The 23,473-nt window shown below is 38.8% G+C and overlaps 1 protein-coding gene and 2 pseudogenes across 6 annotated transcripts in view; 1 reads left to right on the top strand and 2 right to left on the bottom strand.

The window, feature by feature from the left end:
• Nucleotides 1-6,722: 6,722 nt before the first annotated feature.
• Nucleotides 6,723-13,443, bottom strand: LOC105465574 (large ribosomal subunit protein uL18 pseudogene; annotated as a pseudogene).
• A 395-nt stretch (nucleotides 13,444-13,838) lies between these two features.
• On the bottom strand, nucleotides 13,839-21,974 carry LOC139363299 (14-3-3 protein zeta/delta pseudogene; annotated as a pseudogene).
• Nucleotides 21,975-22,156: 182 nt separating this feature from the next.
• Nucleotides 22,157-23,473, top strand: part of LOC105465575 (ethylmalonyl-CoA decarboxylase 1) — a 54,361-nt gene continuing 53,044 nt past the window's right edge. For 2 of the 6 annotated variants that reach the window (XM_071096414.1, XM_071096415.1), the window contains exon 1: nucleotides 22,553-22,973. Coding sequence is in view for 3 of the 6 variants with exons in the window: in XM_011714053.3 (XP_011712355.2) it covers nucleotides 23,145-23,160 (16 nt within the window). In the remaining 3 variants the exon portion in view is untranslated. The other 4 variants (XM_071096413.1, XM_011714053.3, XM_011714052.2 and 1 more) reach the window with 4 other exon arrangements.

Genomic DNA, 23,473 nt, shown 5'->3' with positions numbered 1-23,473 from the left:
AAGTGGCCTCAAAACATATTTTATAAGAAGCAAAATAGAGGCCAGGCGCAGTAGCTTACACCTGTAATCTCAGGACTTGGGAGGCTGAGGCGGGCAAATCATGAGGTCGGTAGTTCAAGACCAGCCTGGCCAATATGGTGAAACCCCATCTCTACTAAAAATACAAAATTTAAGCAGGGATGATGGCACATGCCTGTAGTCCCAGCTACTCAGGAGGCTGAGGCAGGATAATCGCTTGAACCCAGGAGGCGGAGGTTGCAGTGAGCCAAGATCATACCACTAACTTCAGCCTGGGCGACAGAGCAAGACTCCATCTCAAAAAAAAAAAAAAAAAAAAGAGGCAAAATAGAAAAAGAGCATGCTTAAAGGTAATTATGTAGTTGTAAAGGTAGTATAAATGCATATTAATTCTTCTCCTAATTGATCTACAAAACAAATGAATAAAACATCATGCTTATAATTTCATTGTTAGGCCTATAACACATATAAAACCAATAATATTACAACGAATATGGGTGTGAGCAAAGCAGTATTGGAGTAAGGATGTGATACCAGATGATAACCCAAATCTACAAGATAAACAGAAGAAGAAATGCTAAATGAGATGGCTAATATGGCAAAACCTATAAGCATTTGATCTCTTTTGTTCTCTCAGGTTCTTTAAAAGACATACAATTATATAAATTAATACTTATAACAATGTATTGCTGCATTTGTAATATGCTTAGATGTAATATATGTAACGATAACTGCAGCAAAAGGCAGAAAAAGAAAAACTATGCAGGGGTAAATTTCCATATCTTACTGGAATTGTCAGTAAAACTCTGTAGTAGGTTCTGACAAGTTAAGATGCATGTGACAACTCTTAGAGCAACCACTCAAAAAAAGAACTTAAAAAAATTGTTAAAGAAATAAAAAGTATAACCACACAATATTTATTAATACAAAAGTAAGCAACGAAGGAACTAAAAGACATGAGGCATAGAAAAAAAAAAGTGGCAGAATTAAATCCATTTTACCAATAGTAACACTAAATATAAGTGAATTAAATAACTCAATAAGGCCAGGCACGGTGGCTCATGCCTATAATCCCAGCACTTTGAGAGGCCGAGGTGGGCGGATCACAAGGCCAAGAGATAGAGACCATCCTGGCCAACATGGTGAAACCCCATCTCTACTAAAAATACAAAAATTAGCCAGGTGTCGTGGCATGTGCCTGTAGTCCCACCTACTCAGGACGCTGGCGCAGGAGAATTGCTTGAACCCAAAGGCAGAGATTGCAGTGAGCTGAGATAGCGCCACTGCACTCCAGCCTGGGTGACAAAGCGAGACTCCATTAAAAAAACAAACAAACGAACAAACAAACAAAAACACCTCAGTAAAATGGCAGAATGATCAAACTGGATGAAAAAACAATAACCAACTATATGCTGTCTAGAGTTGACACACTTTAGATTTACAGATACAAATAGATTGAAAGTAAAAGGATGGAAACAATATATCATGCAAATAGCAACCATAAGTTTGCTGAAATGCCTATATTAATGTTAGACATATAGAACTTTTAAAAATGTTACAAGAGAGAAAGAGGGACATCTTTAATAATAAAAAGATCATCCTTAGGAAGATATAACATTTATAACCACATAACCACATATTCACCTAAAAATGGTCCCAATATACATGAAGAAAAGTTAACAAAATTGAAGGGAGAAACAGACATAAAGAAATAGATATTCAACAATAATATTCAGAGACTTCATGGTCCACTTTCGACCAATGGAGAAACAACTATGAGGAAGATCAACAAGGAAACAGAAGACTTGACCAACATTGTAAACCAGTTATACCTAATAGATACCCATAGAACACTCTATACCTAGATGAGACATATTATTCTCAAATGGAAGTGAAACATTCTCCAAGATAGACTACATGGTAGGCAACAAGAAAAGCCTCAACACATTTAAAATAATTGAAGTCATACAAAGTTCATTATCTGGTCACATTGGAATGAAGAAATCAATAACAGAATGAGAAAATAACAAGAAATTTGGGGGATGCACAAATAGTGGACATTAAACCACACACTTCAAAATAATCAATTGGTCAAAAAAATCATGAGGAAAATTCAAAAACACTTTGAAATGAATAAAAATGAAAACATAAAATATCAAAACTTATTACCTTAGAGCAGGTAAAACAGTGTTTGGAGGCAAATTTATGCCTATAAATATCTATATTTAAAAATTAAGAGATTTGAAATTCATAAAATCACCTTCAGATATTAAAAAGGAATAAATTTAAAGTAAGCAGAAAAAAGAAAAAAATGACTGAAGCAGAAACTAGTAAAACAAGAGACAATTAATGAAAATTAATGAAGCCCAAATGTAGCTTTTTGAAAAGATCAACAAAATTGACAAAGCTTTATTTAAACTGACAAAAAGAAAAAGAGAGAAAACTCAAGTTATCAAAATTCAGAATTGTCTTTGTTTGGGTTGCTCTAAAAAGCTACCATAGACTGCATATCTTAAAAACAACAGAAATGTATTCCTCACAGTTTTGGAGACAAGGAAACCTAATATCAAGACAGGCAGATTTGGTGTTTGGTGAGGACCTATTTTCTGGTTCATGGATAGTAGTTTCTTGCTGTGCCCTTATATGGTGAAAATGGGAAACCGGCTCTCTGGAACTTTTCTTATAAGGGCACTAAACCCAGCCTGACCCCATGATCTAATCATCTCCCTAAGTCCTTACATCCTAATACTATTATGTTTGTGATCAGGTTTTCAGCATATGAATTTTGGAAAGACACAAGCATTCAGACCACAGCAAGAATAAAAGAGATAATATTGCTAGCAACATTACAGAACTAAAAAGGATTATAAGGAAATACTATTGCAATTGACTTCATGTTTATGTTCCCCATGATTTATATATTGAAATCCTATCTCCCAAAGTCATGGCATATACATTATTCTCAACTTTACATGGAACATTCTCCTGGGTAGGTCATATGGTAGGCCACAAAACATGTCTTAACAAATTTAGGAAGCTATAGATAATATGGAGTATCTTTTCTGGTAAAAATAGTGTAAAACTAGAAATCAATAATAGGAGGAACTGTGGAAACTTTACAAATACATGGATATCAAACAAAGTGTCTTTGAATAACCAATGAGTCAATAAAGAAATTAAAAGTGAAATTAAAAAATTTTATGAGACAAACAAAAATAGAAACACAACATACATGCCAAAATCTATGGGGTACAGCAAAAGCAGTTCCAAGATAGAAGTTTACAGCAGTAAACACCTACATTAAAAATGAAGAATTATCTCAAATAAATGACCTAACATTGCACAGGTGGAACAAGAAAAACTAAAACCAAAAAAAGCAGAAGAAAATGATAATAAAGATTAGAGCAGAAATAAATGGAGACTAAAGAAACAAACTTCAACATCCTTCATGATTAAAAAAAAACCTTCTCAACAAATTATGTGTATAGAAGGTCCATAGCTCAATGCAATAAAGACCATATATGACAAACCCATAGCTAACATCATACTGAATAGAGAAAAGATGAAAGCTTTTTCTCTAAGATCTGGAGAAAGACAAGAATGCACACTTCCATCACTTCTATTCAACATAATATTGGAAGTCATAGCCACAGAAATTACACAAAAGAAAATAAAAGTCTTCCAAATAGGAAGGGAGGAAGTCAAATTGTCTGTTTGCAGACAATATGATCTTATGTAGAGGTAAACCAAAAGGCTCTACCAAAAAACTGTTAAAACTAATAAGTGAATTCACTAAAGTTGCAGGGTAAAAGTAAATATGCAAAAATAAATAGCATTTTTATACCTTAATAGTGAACAACCTGAAAAAGAAATAAAAAACAATTTCATTTATAATAACTACAAAAATCAATAAGATACCTAGGAATAAAGTTAACCAGAGAGGTAAAAACTGTAGAATACTGATGAAAGAAATTGAAGAGGACACAAATAAATAGAAAGATATCCATGCTCATAGATTGGAAGAATTAATATTGTTGAAATGTCCATATTATACCAAAGTATGTAGAGATTCTCTGTAATCTCTGTCAAATTTCCAATGACATCCTTCACAGAAATAGAAATGCAGTCCTAAAATTCACATAGAATGACAAAAAACTCTGAATAACCAAACCAATCTTGAGCAAAAAAATCCCCACAACAACAAAGCTGGAGGCATCATACCAGTGAACTTCAAAATATATCACAAGCCTACAGTAACCAAAACAGCATGTATTGGCAGAAAAACAGGCATAAAAAACAATAGAACAGAATACAGAGTCCAGAAATAAATCCACACATCTACAGCCAACTGATTTTGGACAAAGGAGCCAAGAACACACATTGGGGAAAGGACAATTTCTTTAATAAATGGTGCTGAGGAAATTGGATATCCATATGCAGAAGAATACTGGATCCCTATCTTTCACCATACAAAAATCAACTCAAAATGACTTAAAAAACTTAAATATAAGACCCAAGACTATGAAACTACAGAAGAAAACACAGAGAAAATGCTTCATGACATTGGACTAGGCAAGGATTTTTTTTGACAAGACCTCAAAACACAGGCAACAAAACCAAACAGAAATTGAGATACACCAAACTAAAAAGTTTCTACACAGCAAAGCAAACAATCAACAGAGTGAAGAGGCAACCTACAGGGTGGGATAAAATATTCAAAACTATACATTGACAAGGCATTACTATTCAGAATATATAATGACCTTGAATCAACAAACAAAAAATAAACAACCTCATTTTAAAAATGGTCAAAAGACTTTAACGGGCATTTTCCAAAAGAAGGCATACAAATGGCCAACAGGCATATTAAAAAATACTAAATATCACTTATCATCAGGGATAAGGACCCTGGTCACTAATAACCATGTAAATGCAAATCAAAACAATGAGACATGCCCTCACTCCAGTTAGAATAGCTGTTATTAAAAAAGACAACAGATAACAAGTGTTAGCAATTATGTGGAGAAAAGGGAAACCTTAATACACTGTTGGTGGGAATGTAAATTAGTACAGTCATTATGGGAAACAGTATGGAGGTTCCTGAAAAATTAAAAATAGAACTATCATATGATCCAACAATCCCCCTATTGGCTATATATCTGAAGGAAATGAAATCAGTATATTGAAGAGACATCTGCACTCTCATGTTTATTGCATTACTATTCACAATAGCCAAGATATGGAATCAATCTAAGTGTCCAACAATGGGTGAATGGATAAAGAAAATGTGATATAATATAATGGAATATTATTCAGCCATAAAAAGGAAGGAAATCTTGTCCTTTGTTACAACATGGATAAATTTGGAGACATTATATTTAGTGAAATAAGCCAGGCACAGAAAGACAAATACCACATGTTCTTACTCATATGCATAATCTAAACACATGAATCTCACAGAAGTAGTGAATAGAATAATGGTCACCAGAAACTGGGGAGAGTAGAAGTAAGGAGGAAAGGGGAGAGGATGGTCAACAAGTACAAAGTTACAATTAGAAAGGAAGAAAAGGTTCTGGTGTCCTATAGTACAGTAGGGTGACTATAATTAACAAAAAAGTATTGTATATCTCAAAAGAGCAGGAAGAGAGGATTTTGTATGTTCCTACCACAAATAAATGATAAATATTTGAGGTGATGAGTATGCTAATTACCTTTATTTGATCACTGTACAATGTATACAGGTATCAAAACATCACATTTTACCATATAAATAGGTACTATCATTATGTGTCAATTAAAATAATTTTTTTAAAAGTGGTTCTGGGAAGGTGAGATATCTACATGCAAAAGAGTAAATGTGGGCCCCTACATCATACCACTTACAAACATGTACTCAAAATGAATCGAAGTCCTAAATGTAAGAGCTAAAGGTATAAAACTGTTAGAAGAAAATATAAGGATAAATCTTCACAACCCTGTAGTAGGTAACAGTTTCTTAAATGTGACACTAAAAGCTCAAGCGACAAAAGAAAAACAGATAAATTGGATTTAATCATCATGTAAAACATTTGTGTTTCAAAAGACACCAGCAAGAAAGTAAAAAACAACCATGTGAAAAAAATATTTACCAGTCATATATCTGAGAAGAGATTCATATGTAGAATATAAAAATAACCTTTACAAGTCAATAATTAAAATATAAATTACATAATTTAAAAGATAGGCAAAAGATATAAAGGCAAAAGATATAAGTAAACATTTCTCCAAATAAGATATGCGAATGGCCAATAAATATATCAAGATATGCCAAAATCAATTAACTATAAGGAAAACACAAATGAAAACCACAATGAGATACCTCTTCACACTCCCTAACATGGCTATAGTCAAAAACACTGAAATATCAAGTTTTGGAGAAGTTGTGGACAAATTGAAACACTGTTGGCAGAAATGTAAAATGGTACAGCCACTTTGCAAAACTGTTTGGTAGTCCCTCAAAAGGTTAAATATAGAGTTACCATATGACTCAGCAATTCCACTCTTAGGTGTGTACCCAGAAGATATGAAAGCTTATGTCCACACAAAAACTTACCCATAAATGCTGATAGGAGCATTTTATTTGGAATAGCTAAAAAGTGTAAAAATGCAAATATCTATCAGTTGATAAATGGACAAATAAAATACGATTTAGCCACAAATGGGAATATTATTTGCCAATTAGAAGGAATGAAGTACTGATACATGCTATGGCATAGATGAACCTTAAAAATGAGATAGGAGGCAGGACTCAACACGGGGCTCAGACAGTGGACCAAATTGAGTACTAGCTAAAACAGATCTGATGCAGAAGCACCTGCCCATAAGACATGCCCACTAATGTGCCATGTCAGTTTACCATTGCCATGGTAACAACATACCATCCCTTTCCATAGCAATGACCCGATAACCCAGAAGTTACCACTCTCATCGTATAAATTTTTGCACAAACCACCCCTTAATTTTCATATAATTAACAGTGGGAATAAATATGACTGCAAAACTGCCTCTAGGCTGTTATTCTGGGAGTATGGAGTAGCCTTGCTCTGCAAGGAGCAGTACTTCTGCTGCTGCTGTTGTATGCTGCCACTTCAATGAAAGTTGCTGTTTAATGCCACTGGCTCGCCCTTGAGTTATTTCCTGGGCTAAGCCAAGAACCCGCCCAGGCTAGGACTCAATTTTGGGGCTTGCCTGTCTTGCATCATCTGGTGACCAGCGAAGGGAGGAAGACAGTGGAGACGGCAGTGATTGGTGGAGATGGCAGTTATTGATTGGTGGAGACGGTGAGACCTGGATGCTGAGACAGTACAGAGAGGTAGCGATTGGAGAGAGACAATGAAAGATGGCAGTCAGAGAGGCAGTGAGATAACAAGAGAGAGCAGTTGGTGAGAGTGAAAGATGGCAATCTGCAATACCACAAGGAGAGAGACAGCAAAAAAGTCTGTGATCTTGAGGCTGCAAGAGCTGTAACACTGAGGCTGTAACAATAAATAGCTTCTAACACTACAGAGCTATAACAATAACCAAAGACTCTTTTAAGAGCCATCATCTTTCCCTGGCAGGCAGCAGAGCAAAGTGGAGGAGCAAGTAGCCATGGTGCTGCTGCCTCATGGGACCCACTGCTCCAACCAGCAGGTCAGTGGATTACAGGTCACTGTGCTGCCCCTCTCACAATATGGCAGCTGCGCCCACCCAAGCTGGGGGAACCTGGAGAGACCTATACCCAAGTCATGCATGGGAGATCACTTGGTGCAGTGGGTGAATGTCTCCTCTCTTCTCCTCCCCAACCATAATATTAGGTAAGGTAGGAAATAAAGGCCTTTGGCTAAGTGGTCAGTTAAAAGTTACCCGCAGTAACTTTTACCTGAAGCACATCTTTGTCACCATTTTTCCTGTTGTTTTTTTTTTCCCCCCTCTCACTTTATTTTATTGCTCCCCATTTGTTTTATTTTTAGTTCTAAAAATGTATGTTTTGATTGCAATCATTTGTTTGTGGTCATGTTTGCTTTCACTTTCTGTTAACTGTATTTGGCAATTGTTTAAGGCGGGATACTTGGTTGTGAGAGGTCCCCCATTGTGTGGACTCGAGAACACCAGAGTCAAATTGTTCTGCGATCCCAACTTGGTCTGGAGTTCAGTCTTGGCCACCCCTGGGGTGCCTCAAGGTTTTTGGCATTTGGTGAGAGAACACTCATTGGCTGAACTTCGGACACTCCAGGTTTTCAGCATAGGTATTTTTGGTCACTCCACTAAATGCTCTGGGGTTTCTGGCATTGACATTCCCTCTAGGACTCTGGGTTATAGTCCTTCCCCCTAGGGGACTATTGGGCTTGCCATTTTCTACCCTAAAGTTGGAAGTATTATTTTCCTAATAGTCAGCTGCAAGCCCCTTCCTATGTGCTGTCATATAGCTGCCTTGCTCAAGCCCTTCTTGTTCAAAGAAACTGAGAGTTCCCAGACTCCTGGCCTGATGAACAGCACCTACAGTAATAGGCAAGTGGCCACCTGAATATTTTTTGGTGTCTCCACTTCTGGGTAGGTTCTCCAGCAAGTCAGGGCCTCTGAAGTCTCCCCTTGGGCAATGCAGTTTACCCTTCCCTTCTTCCTTTCTACAATCACTATTTGTTAGTCCCCCCTTGTATATCGCTCACTCTCTGTGGAATTTAGGTTCAACATCCAACTGCCATTTGTAGTTTGTAATCTACTTTTGTAACACCTTGCTATCTGTAGAAAGTGTGAATTTAAAAAGGGAAAAGTAACTAGGCATTTGCTAAACTTAGGCTAACTAAAACCCCCTGTAGAGATTCTTAGTGTACATGGGGACAACAGTGAGCATCCCAGAGGATTCACAATTAGGGTGTCTTTTAGACAACTGAAGTAAGTTTAAATTAGTGCAAAGAAAACTGGCACGAGTAAAGTATGGGGGAAAATGTCCCCCACGATCCAATCACCTCCTACCAGGTCCCTCCCTCAACACATGGGGATTATAATTTGAGATGACATTTGGGTGGAGACACAGAGCCAAACCATATTATTCTGACCCTGGACCCTCCCAAATCTTGTGTCATTCTCATACTTCAAATCACAATCATGCCTTCCCAACAGTCCCCCAAAGTCTTAACTGATGATGGTATTAAACCAAAAGTCCAAATCCAAAGTCTCTTCTGAGACAAGTCAAGTCCCTTCCACCTATCAGCCTGTAAAATCAAAAGTAAGTTAGTTACTTCCAAGATACAATGGGGGTACTGGCATTGGGTAAATGTTCCTATTCCAAATGGGAGAAATAGGTCAAAACAATGGGGCCACAGGCCCCATGCAAGTCCAAAACTTGTCAGGGCACTCATTAAATCTTAAAACTCCAAAATGATTTCTTTTGACTCCATCTCTAACATCCCAAACATGCTGATGGAAGGGGTGACCTCCCACAGCCCTGGGTAGCTCTGCCCCTGTGACTCTGAGGGTACAGCCCCTGTGGCTGTTTTCACAGGCTGGTGTTGAGTGCCTGCAGCTTTTCCAGGTGTATGGTGCAAGCTGTCAGTGGATCTACTTTTCTGTAGCCTGAAGGACAGTGGTCTTCTTCTCACAGCTCCACTAGGCAGTGTCCCAGTGGAGACTCTGTGTGGGAGCTCCAACCCCACATTTCCCTTCTACACTGCTCTAGCAGAAATTCTCCATGAGGGCTCTGACCCTGCAGCAGACTTCTGCCTGGACATCCAGATGTTTCCATACATCCTCTGAAATCTAGGTGGAGGCTTCCAAACCTCCGCTCTTGTCTTCTGTGCACCTGCAGGCCCAACACCACATAGAAGCCACCAAGGCTTGGGGCTAGCATCCTCTGAAGCAATGACCCCGAACTGTTCCTTGACTCCTTTTAGCCACAGCTGGAGTTGGAGTGGCTGAAACACAGTGTGCTGGATCCTGAGGCTGCACAGAGCAGCAGGGCCCTGGGCCTAGCCCAGGAAACCATTTTTCCTTCCTAGGCCTCTGGACCTGTGATGGAAGGGGCTGCTGTGAAGATCTCTGACATGCTCTGGAGACAATTCCTCATTGTCTTGGCTATTAACATTCAGCTCCTCATTACTTATACAAATTTCTGTAGCTGGCTAAAATTCCTCTCAGAAAATGGGTTTTTCTTTTCTACCATATAGTTAGGCTGCACGTTTTCCAAACTTTTATGTTCTGTTTCCCCCTTTTTTTTCTGTCCATAAGTTTATTGTCTTTATTTGAAAACCCTTACAGAAAATTGGTTTAGCTCTCAGCAGTCTGCTCCTGAGCTCTGAGGAAGCCTGTCTTCTTTTGAGCTACCTAATATTTCTTCTGAGCAAGGGACATTTTGGAATGGTTCCACTTCTTCTTTCTAATTTCTTTCTTGGGCTTCTTTTTGTAGACTGGATTCTCTCATATAGCAGCACGAGCTTTCTTATACATTTCCATCATGTCTAGAGTTATACTCTTCTTTATGTATTGAGATAACTGTTTCTTGTAAGCATCTTCATCTTCTTCCATTAAGTAGCATATGTAATCTGCAACATTCTGGCCCATGATGTGCTTCTGGTGTACTTCTGAATTAAATTCTTTGCTTTCAGAATCATAACCAGGGAATCATTTGGTACTGTGAGGGATACAGAAGCCTCCATCCACAGCTCCCTTCAGGGCACCAAAAACTTTATTGCCAGTGGTAGTTCTGGCAAGGCCTGTATCCAAACAGCAGGTAAAGGCACCCGGATGACCATCAATGCTTTCCACGTTGTATTCATTGCCAGTCATCTTCACTTGGCCTTCATAGATCTTGTCCACATCAAACCTTTTGAGAAGCCTGTGGGTCAGCAGCAGGCCAGTATAATATGCTGCAGCATAATTTGTCAGGTCGACTTTCACACCATATTTTGGTAGTTCAAGTGCATATGCTGCACAGACTATCATATCCCCCTCTATACAGGCATAAGCAATCTGACAAATGATACCTCTTTTTGTTACATGAGCGATCATCCTATATTTGGGTGTGTTGTATTTATTTTTATCCTGTATCACCAAGCATTTCTGAGCACAGTAATCATTTTTACCCTCTCATCATCTTCTAAATTTCACTTGGTATCTCTCAAAGTAGGCCTTATTCTTAACAACTTTAAGAAACCCCATCCTGTGGAACAGAGACCTCTGCTTCCCTTTTAAACATAAGTTCCAATTTTGAACCATCTCTTTGTGAGTGCATATAGCTGAATGCTTTCAGAATCAGCCAGGCCACATCTTGAATGCTTGGCTGCTTAGAAATTTCTTCTGCCAGATACCCTAAATAATCTCTCTCAAGTTCAAAGTTCCACAGATCTCTAGGCCAGAGACAAAATGCTGCCTGTATATTTGCTAAAGCATAGCATAAGTGACCTTTGCTCTATTTCCCAAAAAGTTCCTCATCTGCATCTAAAACTGCCAGAGGCTTTCAAGCAAAGCGACTCCATTTTGAGTGAGGGTTAGGAAAATGAGGCTGAGACTTGCTGGGCTACATTTCCAGAAAATTAGGTGTTACTAGCCTCTAGATGTTTTTGGTTAAGGGAACAAATTTATGATGTTTATTGAAACAGACCCAGACTTGGGATTGTCCAGATATCCTGATATCTGGAGAACAAGGACATTCCTAATTTTGCTTTAAAGATAATAATATTGATTCTTATAAAATATAGTAATTAAGAAAATTAACCGTTTATCACAAACCCTTGTAGCAGAGCACATCTCCCTAAGAGCTATTTTTATCCTATAAATATACAAGCATTGTACCTAGGGTGGAAGGGTTCCTCTTCTTACTTTCAGGAACATCCTACTCTGTCTATGGAGTAGCTGTCCTTTCACTGCTTTACTTTCTTAATAAACGTGCTTTTACTTTGCACTGTGGACTAACCCTGAATTATTTCTTGTGTGACATCCAAGAACCCTCTCTTGGGGTCTGGATCAGGACCCCTTTTCAGTTAACAAAACCACCTCAGCCTGGACTTCATTGTCTATGTCACTGTCAGCATTTTGGTCGAAACCATTTAACAAGTCTCTAAGAAGTTCCAAATTTTCCCGCATCTTTCTGTCTTCTTCTGAGTTCTCCAAACTATTCCAACCTCTGCCTGTTGCCCAGTTCTAAAGTCACTTCAACATTTTCAGGTTATCTTCATAGCATGACCACACTCCCAGTAACAATTCTCTGTATTAGTCAATTTTCACACTGCTATAAAGATACTTACCTGAGACTGGGTAATTTATAAGCAAAGAGGTTTAACTGACTCACAGTTCTGCATGACTTTGGAGGCCTCAGGAAGTTTATGATCATAGATAAAGGTGAAGGGGAAGCAGACACCTTCTTCACAAGGTGGCAGGAGAGAACTGGTGAGTGCAGAAAAAACTGCCACTTTTAAAACCATCAGATCTTGTGGGAACTTCCTAACTGTCACAAGAACAGCATGGGAGAAACCACCTCCATGATCCAATCACCTCCCACCAGGTCCCTCTCTTGACATGTAGAGATTACAATTTAAGGTGAGATTTGGGTGGGGACATGGACCCAAACCCATATCACATCCCAATCTTGCTTATTTCCTTCCTTCTGCTTGTTTTAGATTTAGTTTACTGTTTTGTTTTCAGTGTCTTAAAATTGGAGGTCCTATTATTGATTGGAGATTTTCTTGTATAGGTATTTACAGTTATAAATTCCCCCTTTAACCATTGTTTTAGCCATATCCCATACTTTTTTTGTTGTGCTGGGTTTTTGTTTTCATTCATTTCACAGATTGTCTTTTTTTTCCCCGCTGTCTTCTTAAGCTATAATTGACAAAAATTGTTTATATTTATGGTATACAATGTGATGTTTAAACATATGTATACATTGTGAAATGTTTAAGCCAAAGTAATCAACACATTTAGCACTGCATATATTTATCTTTTGTGTGTGTGTGTGGCGACAGCATTTAAAATATACTCTCTTAGCAATTTTCAAGTATACAATACATTATTAACTATGGTCACCATGCTGTACAATACATCTCCATAACATATTCATCCTAATTGAAATATTATACCTTTAGACCAACATCTCTACATTTTCTTCCACCTCACCCCCACCCTAGCCCCTGGTAACTACTATTTTACTGTCTGCTTCTATGAGTTGAACTTCTTTGGATTCCACATGTAAGTAATATCATACAGTATTGTCTTTCTCTGCCAGGATTATTTCAGTTAGCATAATGTTGCCAAGTTCCCTCATGTTGTTGAAAATAACAGGAATTTTTTATTACTTAAGCCTAACTAGTATTCTATTGTACATATATACCACACCTTCTTTATCCATTCATCCCTCAATGGACACTTAGGTTGATTCCATATCTTAGTTATTGCGAATGATGCTACAATGCACATGAAGGTGCAGATATCTCTTTGACATACTGATTCTACTTCCTTTGAATAAAGAAAATATGGCCCAGCCTGGTGGCTCATGCCGGCAATCCCAGCACTTTGGGAGGCTGAGGCGGGTGGATCGCTGGAGGTCAGGAGCTCGAGACCAGCCTGAAGAACATGGCAAAATCCCGTCTCTACTAAAAGTACAAAAATTAGCCAGGCATGGTGGTGGGCAACTGTAGTCCCAGCTACTTGGGAGGCTGAGGCAAGAGAATCGCTTGAACCTGGGAGGTGGAGGAGGTTGCAGTGAGCCGAGATCATGCCACTGCACTCCAGCCTGGATGATAAGAGTGAGAGTCAGTCAGAAAAATAAAAAAAAATAAAAATACATTTTTTTTCTTTGTGTATATACTATAGGTTTTTAAAACTCAGAAGTAAAAATGCTGGCTCATATGATCATTCTATTTTTAATTTTTTCATGAACTTCCGTATATTGTTTTTCATATGGCTGTTCTAATTTACATTCCCACCAACAATGTGTTAGGGTTTCCTTTTCTCCACATCTTTGCCAACACTCATTATTTTTTGTGTTTTTGATGATAGCCGTTCTAACAGGTGTGGGGTGATAGGTTCTTGGGGTTTTGATTTTCATTTCACTGATGATTAGTGATGCTGAGCATTTTTTCATATACATATTGCCATTTGTATGTTTTCTTTAGAGAAAAGTCTTTTCAAGAGCTTAGCTCGTTTTAAAATCAGGTTACTTGCTTTCTTGCTATTATTTGATTTCCTTATATACTAGAATTTTTTATGGGGGGGTATTTCAGTTTCTCACCCTTATCATCAAGACTCACTGCCTCCCATCATCAATATTTATTGAGCATTTACTGTGTACTAGGCACAACAGAACATACAGAAAACATTGTCCCTGCTCTTGAGAAGCTTACATTCTAAAAAGGTGTAGATAAGAAGCTTACATTCTAAAGAGGTGTAGAAAAAATACACCTCTTTTAAAATGGAATTTTTGTTTGGTGTTTTCTGCAAAGTACTGAGGAAATATTTTGAAAAGTGTCTTTAGGTATAACTTAGCCCCATCATTATTTAGAGAATAGAGGAAGAAAAAGAGGAAGGATTTGAAAGACAGACAATGACAGGTCATTTAGGATAGGTAGGGTTTTAAAGGGAGATAAACACAATCTCATCAATTAAGGAGAGATGAGCTGCAGTAAATAGGATGAGGGAAATAGTTCATGGGATGCAAGCAAAGGAAGCAGGGTGTCTTAGACATTGAGTGGAGCCAGAAAGATCATGCGGCCTTTTTCCAAGTACATGGCCAGCAAGTAGGAATGGTTTTTTTAGTAGACACGGGGTTTCACCATGTTGGCCAGGCTGGTCTCGAACTCCTGACCTCGTGATCCACCTGCCTCAGCCTCCCAAAGTGCTGGGATTACAGATGTGAGCACTGCACCTGGCCGAGAGCAGGCTTTCTCTGGGGAGTTCAGAATCTCATAATAGAACACAGAGAAATTAAGGGCCAGACCCAATCTGATAGGATGTGTTGGTTGCATTTCCTTTTTGCTGATTTCAAAAGCTTCTTGGTAGGATTGTTGTGACTGATTCACAATCCCTTTCTTGTCATCACCAGCAGCAACCTCAGCCAAGTAACGGTAGTAATCTCCTTTCATTTTGAAATAAAAGACTTTGCTCTCTGCATGTGAAGCATTGGGGAGCAAGACCTTTTCCAAAAGAGACAGTACATCATTGCAGATATCTATTAGCTCTGTCTCAATTTTCTTTGTATTGTCGGGCCATCTGCTGTTTTTTCTCAGCACCTTCCATCTTTTGTTCAATAACTGAAACGACCTTCAAGATGACCTATGGGCTCCTACAACATTTTTGCAAGCAACTGAGAGAAGGTTCCTCTCCTCACTGGACAATTGGGCTTCTCTCTCTGTTACAGATTTCATGCAGGCTACCATGTCATCATATCGCTCAGCCTACTTGGCCAGTTTGGCCTTCTGAAGCAGCTCATTTTCATCCATGATTAGATGTTCTGTTTCTGGATTGGGTGGTGGTGGCAGACCAATGGGGGCTCAGCAGTCTCTGGGGGGCAGCAGTGGTGGCAGTGGGAGGCTCAATTTCCTTATAAACTAGAATATTCACCCCTTTTAAGAAGTATGGTTTGCAAATATTGTCTCCCATTCCACAGCTGGTCTATTTCCTCTACTGAGCCTTTTTTGTGCAGATAGATGCTTTTTATTTTGATGTAGTCCCATTTGTCTACTTCTGCTTTTGTTGTCTATGCTTTGGGGTCATATTTTTTAAAAACCACACCCAGATCCATATCAAGAAGCCTTTTTACCTTTTTCTGTTTTTCTCCTCTTAGTTTTACAGTTTCATGTGTTACATTTAAGTATTTAATCCATTTTGATTTGATTTTTGGATATAGTATGAGATAAGGATCCAATTTTATTTTCTGTATGTGGTTATCTAGTTGTCCTAACACCATTTATTAAATAGAGTGACCTTTCCCATTGTGTCTTCTTGGTATCTTTGTCAAAGATGAATTGACCAAAAATGTGTAGATTCATTTCTGGCTCTCAATTCTGTTGTATTGGTTTACACATGCATTTTTATATCAGCACCATGCTGTTTTTTGTTAACTTTGTAGTACATTTTGAAATAAAGTAGTGTGATGCCTCTTGCTTTATTCCTTTTTGCTTATGATTGCTTTGGCTATTTGAGGCTTTTGTGGTTCCATACAAATTTTAGGATTGCTTTTCCTATTTCTGTGAAAAAATGTCATTGGAATTTTCATACGAATTGTATTGAATCTCCACATTTCTCTGGGTAGTATGAACATTTTAATAATATTAATATCTTTAATCCATGAAAGTGAAATACGTTTCCATTTATCTGTGTCTTGTTCAACATCATCTATCAATGTTTTATAGTTTTCAGTGTGTAGGTATTTCATCTCTTTGGTCAAATTTATTCTTAAGTCTTTTATTCTTTCTAATGCTATTGCAAATGAGATTGTGTTGTCAACTTCTTTTTATTGATAGCTCATTGTTAGTGTATAAAAATGCAACTGATTTTTACTTGTTGATTTTTATTCTGTAACTTTATTGAATTTGTGGGTTAGTTCTAAGAGTTATTTGGTGGAGTTGTTAGGGTTTTCTATATACAAGATTATGTTATCTGCAAACAGATAATTTCACTCCTTCCTTTCCAATCTGCTTGTCTTTTTTTTTTCCTGCAATTGCTGTGGCTAGGACTTCCTGCATTATATTGAATAGAAAGGGCAAGAGTGGGCACCCTTATCTTGTTCCTGATCTTAGAAGAAAAACTATCAGTTTTTCACTATTTAATATGACATATTAGCTGTGAACTTATCACATATGGTCTTTATTATGTTGAGATACACTCCTTCTGCTATGGTTTGAATATTTTTTCCCTCCAAAACTCATGGTGAAATTTAATCCTCACAGTGGCAGTACTGAGAGGTGAGGCTGAGCCCTCATGAATAGACTAATCCTTTTATGAATTAATGGGTTAATAGATGATCATGGGAGTAGAACTGGTGGCTTCACAAAAAAGGAAGAGAGATCTGAGCTAGCATCTTCAGCTCCTCCCCATGTGATGACCTGAGTTGGTTAATGACTCTGTACAGAGTTCCTATCAGCAAGAAGGCACTCACCAGATACAACCCCTGCCCTTGGACTTCTCAGTCTCTATAACTGTGAAAAATAAATTTCTTTTCTTCACAAATTACCCAGTTTCAGTTTGTTATAAGCCAGAGAAAACAAACCAAGAAACCTTCCATACCTAATTTGTTGAGACAATATGAGGGATATTGGCTTATACTTTTCTTCCTTCCCTGGCGTTTGTAACAAAGTAATGCTGGCTTTATAAAATTACTTTGGAAGTCTTGTCTTCTCTTTACTTTTTTGAAAGAGTAAGAGCAATTAGCGTTAATTCTTCTTTAGGTGTTTGGTAAAATTAACCAGTGAAGCCATCTTGTCCCGGGTTTTTTTTTTTTTTTTTGCTGTTGTTGGTAGTTTTTTTATTATAAATTTAACCTCTCACTCATTACTGGTCTGTTCAAATGTTCTCTTTCTTCATGATTTAATCTTGGTAGATTGTATATTTCTAGAAATTTATCTATTTCTTCTAGGTTACTGAATATATTGTTGTATAATTGTTTATAATAGGCTCTTAGGATCCTTTATATTTCTGTATCCGTTATAATGCTTTCTCTTTCATTTATAATTTTTAGTCTTCTTTTTTCACAGTTTAGCTAAAAGTTTGTCAATTTTTGTTTGTTTTCAAAAAACCAACTGTTTCTTTGATTTCTGTTATTTTTATTATCTCCATTTCCTTTATTTCTGCTCTGATCTTTATTATTTCCTTTCTTCTGTAACTTTAGGATTAGCTTCTTCTTTTTCTTGTTCCCTGTGGCATCAAGAAAAGTTGTTCAAGATCTTCCTCTTCTCTTATAGGCATTCATTTGTCTCTATAAGCTCCCCTCTTAGAGCTATGTTTCTTATATCCCATAAATTTTGATTTTTTTTCATTTTCCTGTCTCAACATTTTTTTTTTTATTGTAAAATTTCTTTTGTAAGACATTGGTTGTCAGTAGTGTGTTGTTTAAGTTTCATATATTTGCAAATTTTCCAATTTGCCTCGTTATTAATTTCTAGCTTTATATCACTGTGTTTGAAAAAGTTACTTGACATGGCTGGGCGTGGTGGCTTATACCTGTAATCCCAGCACTTTGGGAGGCCGAGGTGGGTGGATCACCTGAGGTCAGGAGTTCGAGACCAGCCTGGTCAACATGGCGAAATCCCGTATCTACTAAAAATACAAAAATTAGCTAGGTGTGGCGGTGGGCATCTGTAATCCCAGCTACTTGGAAGGCTGAGGCAGGAGAATCACTTGAATTTGAGGGGCAAAGGTTGCAGTGAGCCAAGATCATGCCGCTTCACTCCAGCCTGGGTGAAAGGGTGAAACTCCATCTCAAAAAAAAAAAAAAAAAAGAGAGAAAGTTACATGACACGACTTCAAGCTTCTTAAATGTCCTAAAACTTGTTTTGTGGCCTAACACAGGATCCATCCTGAATAATGTTATGTGCACATAAGAAGAATGTGTATTCCACTAGTGTTGGATGGAATAATCTGTATGGTTCTTAGTTCTATTTGGTCTACCATGTTATTCAACTCTGCTGTTTCTTTATTTTCTGTCTAGATGATCTATCCATTGTTGCAAATAAGATGTTGAAGTCCCCTACTATTATTATATTGCTGTCCATTTCTTCCTTCAGTTCTGCTAATATTTATCTATTTAAGTGCTTTGATATTGGGCACATATGAATCTATGATTAATACATCCTCTTGGTGAATTGACCCCTAGATCATTTTATAATGACCTTTTCTCTTGTGAAACTTTTTGACATAAAATATATTTTGTCTGATAGAAATTTAGGATCCCTGTTTTCTTTTGGCTACTGATTACACGGAATATTTTTTCCATCTCTTTATTTTCAGACTGTATGTGTCCTTAAAGCTAAAACGAGACTCTTAGAGAGAGTGTATAGTTGAATTTTATTTGTTTTTGCATCCATTCAACCACTCTATTTTTGATTGGAGAATTTAATTTACATTTAATGTAATTATTGATAGGTAAGGAATTATGATTATCTTTTTGACTGTTTTGTAATTTCTTTATTCCATTCTTCCTCCTTTGATGTCTTCCTATGTGATTTTTTTTGTAGGGGGAGGGCGACGGAGTCTCACTCTGTTGCCCAGGCTGGAGTGCAGTGGTGCAATCTCAGCTCACTGCAATCTCCACCTCCCGGGTTCAAGTGATTCTCCTGCCCCAGCCTCCAGAGTAGCTAGGACTACTGGCACCCACCACTGCGCCCGGCTAATTTTTGTATTTTTAGTAGAGACGGGGTTTCGCCATGTTGGCCATGCTGGCCTTGAACTCCTGACCTCAGGTAGTCCACCTACCTCAGCCTCCCTAAGTGCTGGGATTACAGGCGTGAGCCACCGTGTCTGGCCAAGTCTTGTAGCTTTCTAATTCCACACTTCAGCTAAGGCATAGGAATTTTTCTGTAAATTTTCTGAGTGCCCATGGCCTAAATTCGCAGCCATCAGAGATACTATAGCTCTTCTCAGTGGCTCTGCAATGAAGCACTAGAGTACATTAACCTCTAGTTTGCAGTTTAGCGCAATGTTTATTGCAGTGAAAGGTATTTTCATACTAAGTGGTATGTGCAGGTAAACCGAAATGCTATACATATAAATGAGCCCTGAGAATACTATTGGAGGAAAAGTTTTTAAATGAGGAAGACTAAATCTTGGGTTAGAAAACTTTCCCTCTTTCTCCATGGTATGCAGAGTAAGTACCAGATATTTTGGTCTCAGCCCTCCTAGATCCCATCTGCCTGTCTTCTCAGGATGCTTAAATATCTTTTCTGTTTAGTCTCAAAGTCTATTCCAATTTATAAGAGTTAATTACTAATGCACATATGGGTATTGGGGGGAATTGCATGAAATACAAACCAATATTAACAGAAGTTATTATTTTGGTGTATTGCCTACCACTGAACATATACCTCCCTGCGGATCCCCATCTGCCTCCAATTATACTCCCACAGCTGTGGGTGAATAGGCATTACTTAAGTGGGAGTAAAAAAAAATATGCTATTTTATCTGTTAGCCTATTAAATAGTTACAGTACTGAAAATATGTCTTTTGTGCCACCCTCCTGGAATTTTCACCAGCTGCCAAGCTTTTTCCCACCTCCAAATTCTTATTGGGCTTTGGTCCTCTTTTAATAGCTTTCATGTAATTTTTTTTACACATTTTATCTCAACTTGTTGTCAGTACTCATTGAGGAGATATAATTGAGAACTGGCAAGTAACCAAATCCTTGGAAAAAAGATAAAGCACGAGATAGTATCAACAAACAAATTTCACCCTTTTTTTTCTATTTACTTAAGCAAGCTACTATCAGGGAGGTTCCCAAACATGTCCAACAGTTAAGCCGTCTTATCTACAGCTTCCACCCTGGAAGACTGTAGTATCACATAACCATATACATACTTATAGCATAAATCATATATCTAATCATCCCCACTCACTGCAAAATGATAAATTCTCCCAAATTATCATTTAATCAAGCGACTTTCCTGTTCAAGAGTGTAATGGCTTAAGGTGCTCATTATATAACAAACTGGAATTAAATACGGTACTTCTAATAATGACTTCTTCCAATCAGTCCAAACTGGGTTCCCACTTATTCCCTATGATATACATCTCCGTACCGTAAAACTTTATCCTTTCTGCTCGGCGTGTTGGCACATTCTGTTCCTCCCGCTAGAATATTTCCTGCACTTATTCAAATCATACCTATGACCACTGCAGAAATCCAGGCACATGATCATTCCATCCAAACCCCTGCGCTCAGAGACTTGACCAAACTCTAGCACAGCTTTAGCAGCATAAGGTCCTGTGCCCAGGACGACTGCCTCAGTAAGCTGAACTACGTGATGTAACCAGCACAGAACTGATGATAGGTCTCTGACATCCCTTTCTTAGAACATTTACTAAAGGGCCTACAGTTGTAAATACTTATTTCTTGCTACTCAGAAGTTCTCGCTCAAGGACCAGAGAGCCATTCCCTGGAAATGTAATCAAGAAGGATAAAATCCTCCGTAGGAGGATACAATCCTGCGGTAACTGTGGAAACACACACACACACAGCTGGCCTAATCACATTTACACTAACAACTCTGTAGGTTCACTTTCTCTACTGAGCGCCCGCATATCCCTTTTCTCCTTTTAAAAGGCCCCTTTAAAAATGCCCAGGTCACCTCTGCACAAATCGAAATAGTGCTCAGCTCTTTCCTGTCAAGTAGTTAACTGAATAAATGTTTTCACCGCTTTAATGTCCAGCTGCGCTTATTTTTGACATCGACTACCTAAGGTCTACCTTTAGTCCTACGACTCTGACAAAACGATCTCAATATTGGCGCAAAATGACCTCCCCTTTCAAGGATCTTCCAAAGCACTTCCTGTCTGAGGCATACAAAATGTATTGGCACGGAATTTTACACTTACTGAGCTTTATAAACACCTCGTCACATCCACACATTCAGGACACACACTAGGTATTCGGGTAAAAACAAAAAACAAACAAACAAAAACACAAAAAACTGGCTAAATACCCATTCTCCTCAATAACTCGGATGAGATATCTAAAAAGGGTCGACCTTCGGTACCTTTCTGTCCTCTCCCCTCTCGCTGTTTGCCTACACTGGCTTCCTTGCCTCCCCTTTTTCCCACGTTTATCGGAGCCAAAACAAGCACGGTTCAGCAGCCTCCTTTCCCAGCCCTAACCCTGTGCTGCAAAAGCGAAAATTCCAAGCCAAGAACAATAAGAGACCGCCCACCCGGGCTCACTCGCGACACTAGGGGGAGCGATACGGCTGCAGGAAAGGGGGAGCCTCGCGGCAGAGGCGGGATTTCCGGGGTCACGGGAACCGGCAGGGGAACAGGATAAAGTCCTCGGAGAAAGGAAAAGGAGCGTGGGATAGTAAAGGCGGCGACGCGAAGAGGAGGGGCTATACAGGAACGGAGGACAGGCGCGGAGGAGGTTCCGGGGGGAGCAGAAACAAAGGCACGCAAAGCGGAAGAGCGTGTGTAAGGTAGCGGAAAAGGAAGTCACCGCCGCGGCCTGCGGGGCTACGAGGTCGTAAGGGTTGGCCTTAGCGCTTCAGTTTAGTGTTGTTAGTGGGAGAATCCTAAAATGTCGCCGTGGAATGGACTGTAGCGCTCGCTTCTTCAAACGTGTCCCAGACGGCGAGCCTCGCCGGCTCTGCGGTTTGTCCCTTGCAAGCGCCGCGCAGGCCTGCCACCTGCTGGACGTGGAGACGCGGTGCTAAGCGCCACGGGCCGACTGTACGCCGGGCGGGGAAGAGGGGCTCGGGGAAGAGATGAATCGGTCTTCGCAGAGCGCGCCGGGAGATCGCGAGATTACACTTTCAAAAGCATAAGGAGGCTTGCTTTCTACACACTAATTTCGGAGTACATTCGAGGCCCTGTGCTTAGTTAGGTAATGTTCCCTGTGACTTCTGTAATTGTCTTTTATGTATTAAATTGTCTTGCATAACTAAAACTTTTCCTGTATCGTGCCGCCAACTTTTCAAGAACGAAAGATGAGCAACTCCATTCTGGTAGAGGTGTTTTCATTGGAGAATTTTTGAGCTGCAGTAATCCTTTTAACGCTGCACACACATACAGGGGTTACACGTGTAGGGGATTAAAACCACAGTTAAGTTATAGGTTGAAGGGGCTGTTAAGGACTTCAGGCAACATCTAAATAAACACTCCGTTCTTTTCTCTCTTCCACATCTGGGAGCCTCCTGTATAGCACCTGTTGCTCTAGGTGCTAGAGGTACGCAGAGGAACTGGACAAGGGCAAGAAAAACAAAGGACCCCTTTCGAAGAACTAGCGTTCTGTTGGGAGAGACAAGCTTGTGGTGAGAAGTGTATTTGTGAAATCTACGAGGGCGGGGGAGGAGCGCAGTAATAAAACGGGTGATCCTTTCTTGATTTCTTATTGGGTTCTGGCCTGAAAGGCGACCGTATAATCAGCTGAGATTACTGCAGTGATTAACATTCCAGGAAGGGAAGCCAGCCTGTGAAGGAGCATGGCGTTGAGACAGGGTGAGTGGTGAGATTAATAAACAGGATAGTTGGAGGGTTGATTTGTGGCCAGATTCTTAAGTCCCTGTATGGAATTTACGCTTAAGAAAATTATCGTTAGGCACTGCAAATACCCTCTTGCAGCTAAGACTAATTGGAAGAACTGGCTAAAAAACTAATTACAGCAAAGAGTGAGAGAGTGGTGATGAGAGATACAGATGTTGTGAGAGCAGACAATAAGGGGACTTTATGTAGTCCTATGTTAGAGGAGATGATTTGAAGTTACTCTGAGGAAGACAAAAATGTAACGGGAAGAGAGATCGCATATGCGAAA

Source organism: Macaca nemestrina, chromosome 5 (genome assembly GCF_043159975.1).
Source record: "Macaca nemestrina isolate mMacNem1 chromosome 5, mMacNem.hap1, whole genome shotgun sequence".
Lineage (NCBI taxonomy): Eukaryota > Metazoa > Chordata > Mammalia > Primates > Cercopithecidae > Macaca > Macaca nemestrina.
Note: the sequence above shows the minus strand (reverse complement) of the source record. Positions and strands in the feature narration are given on the sequence as shown.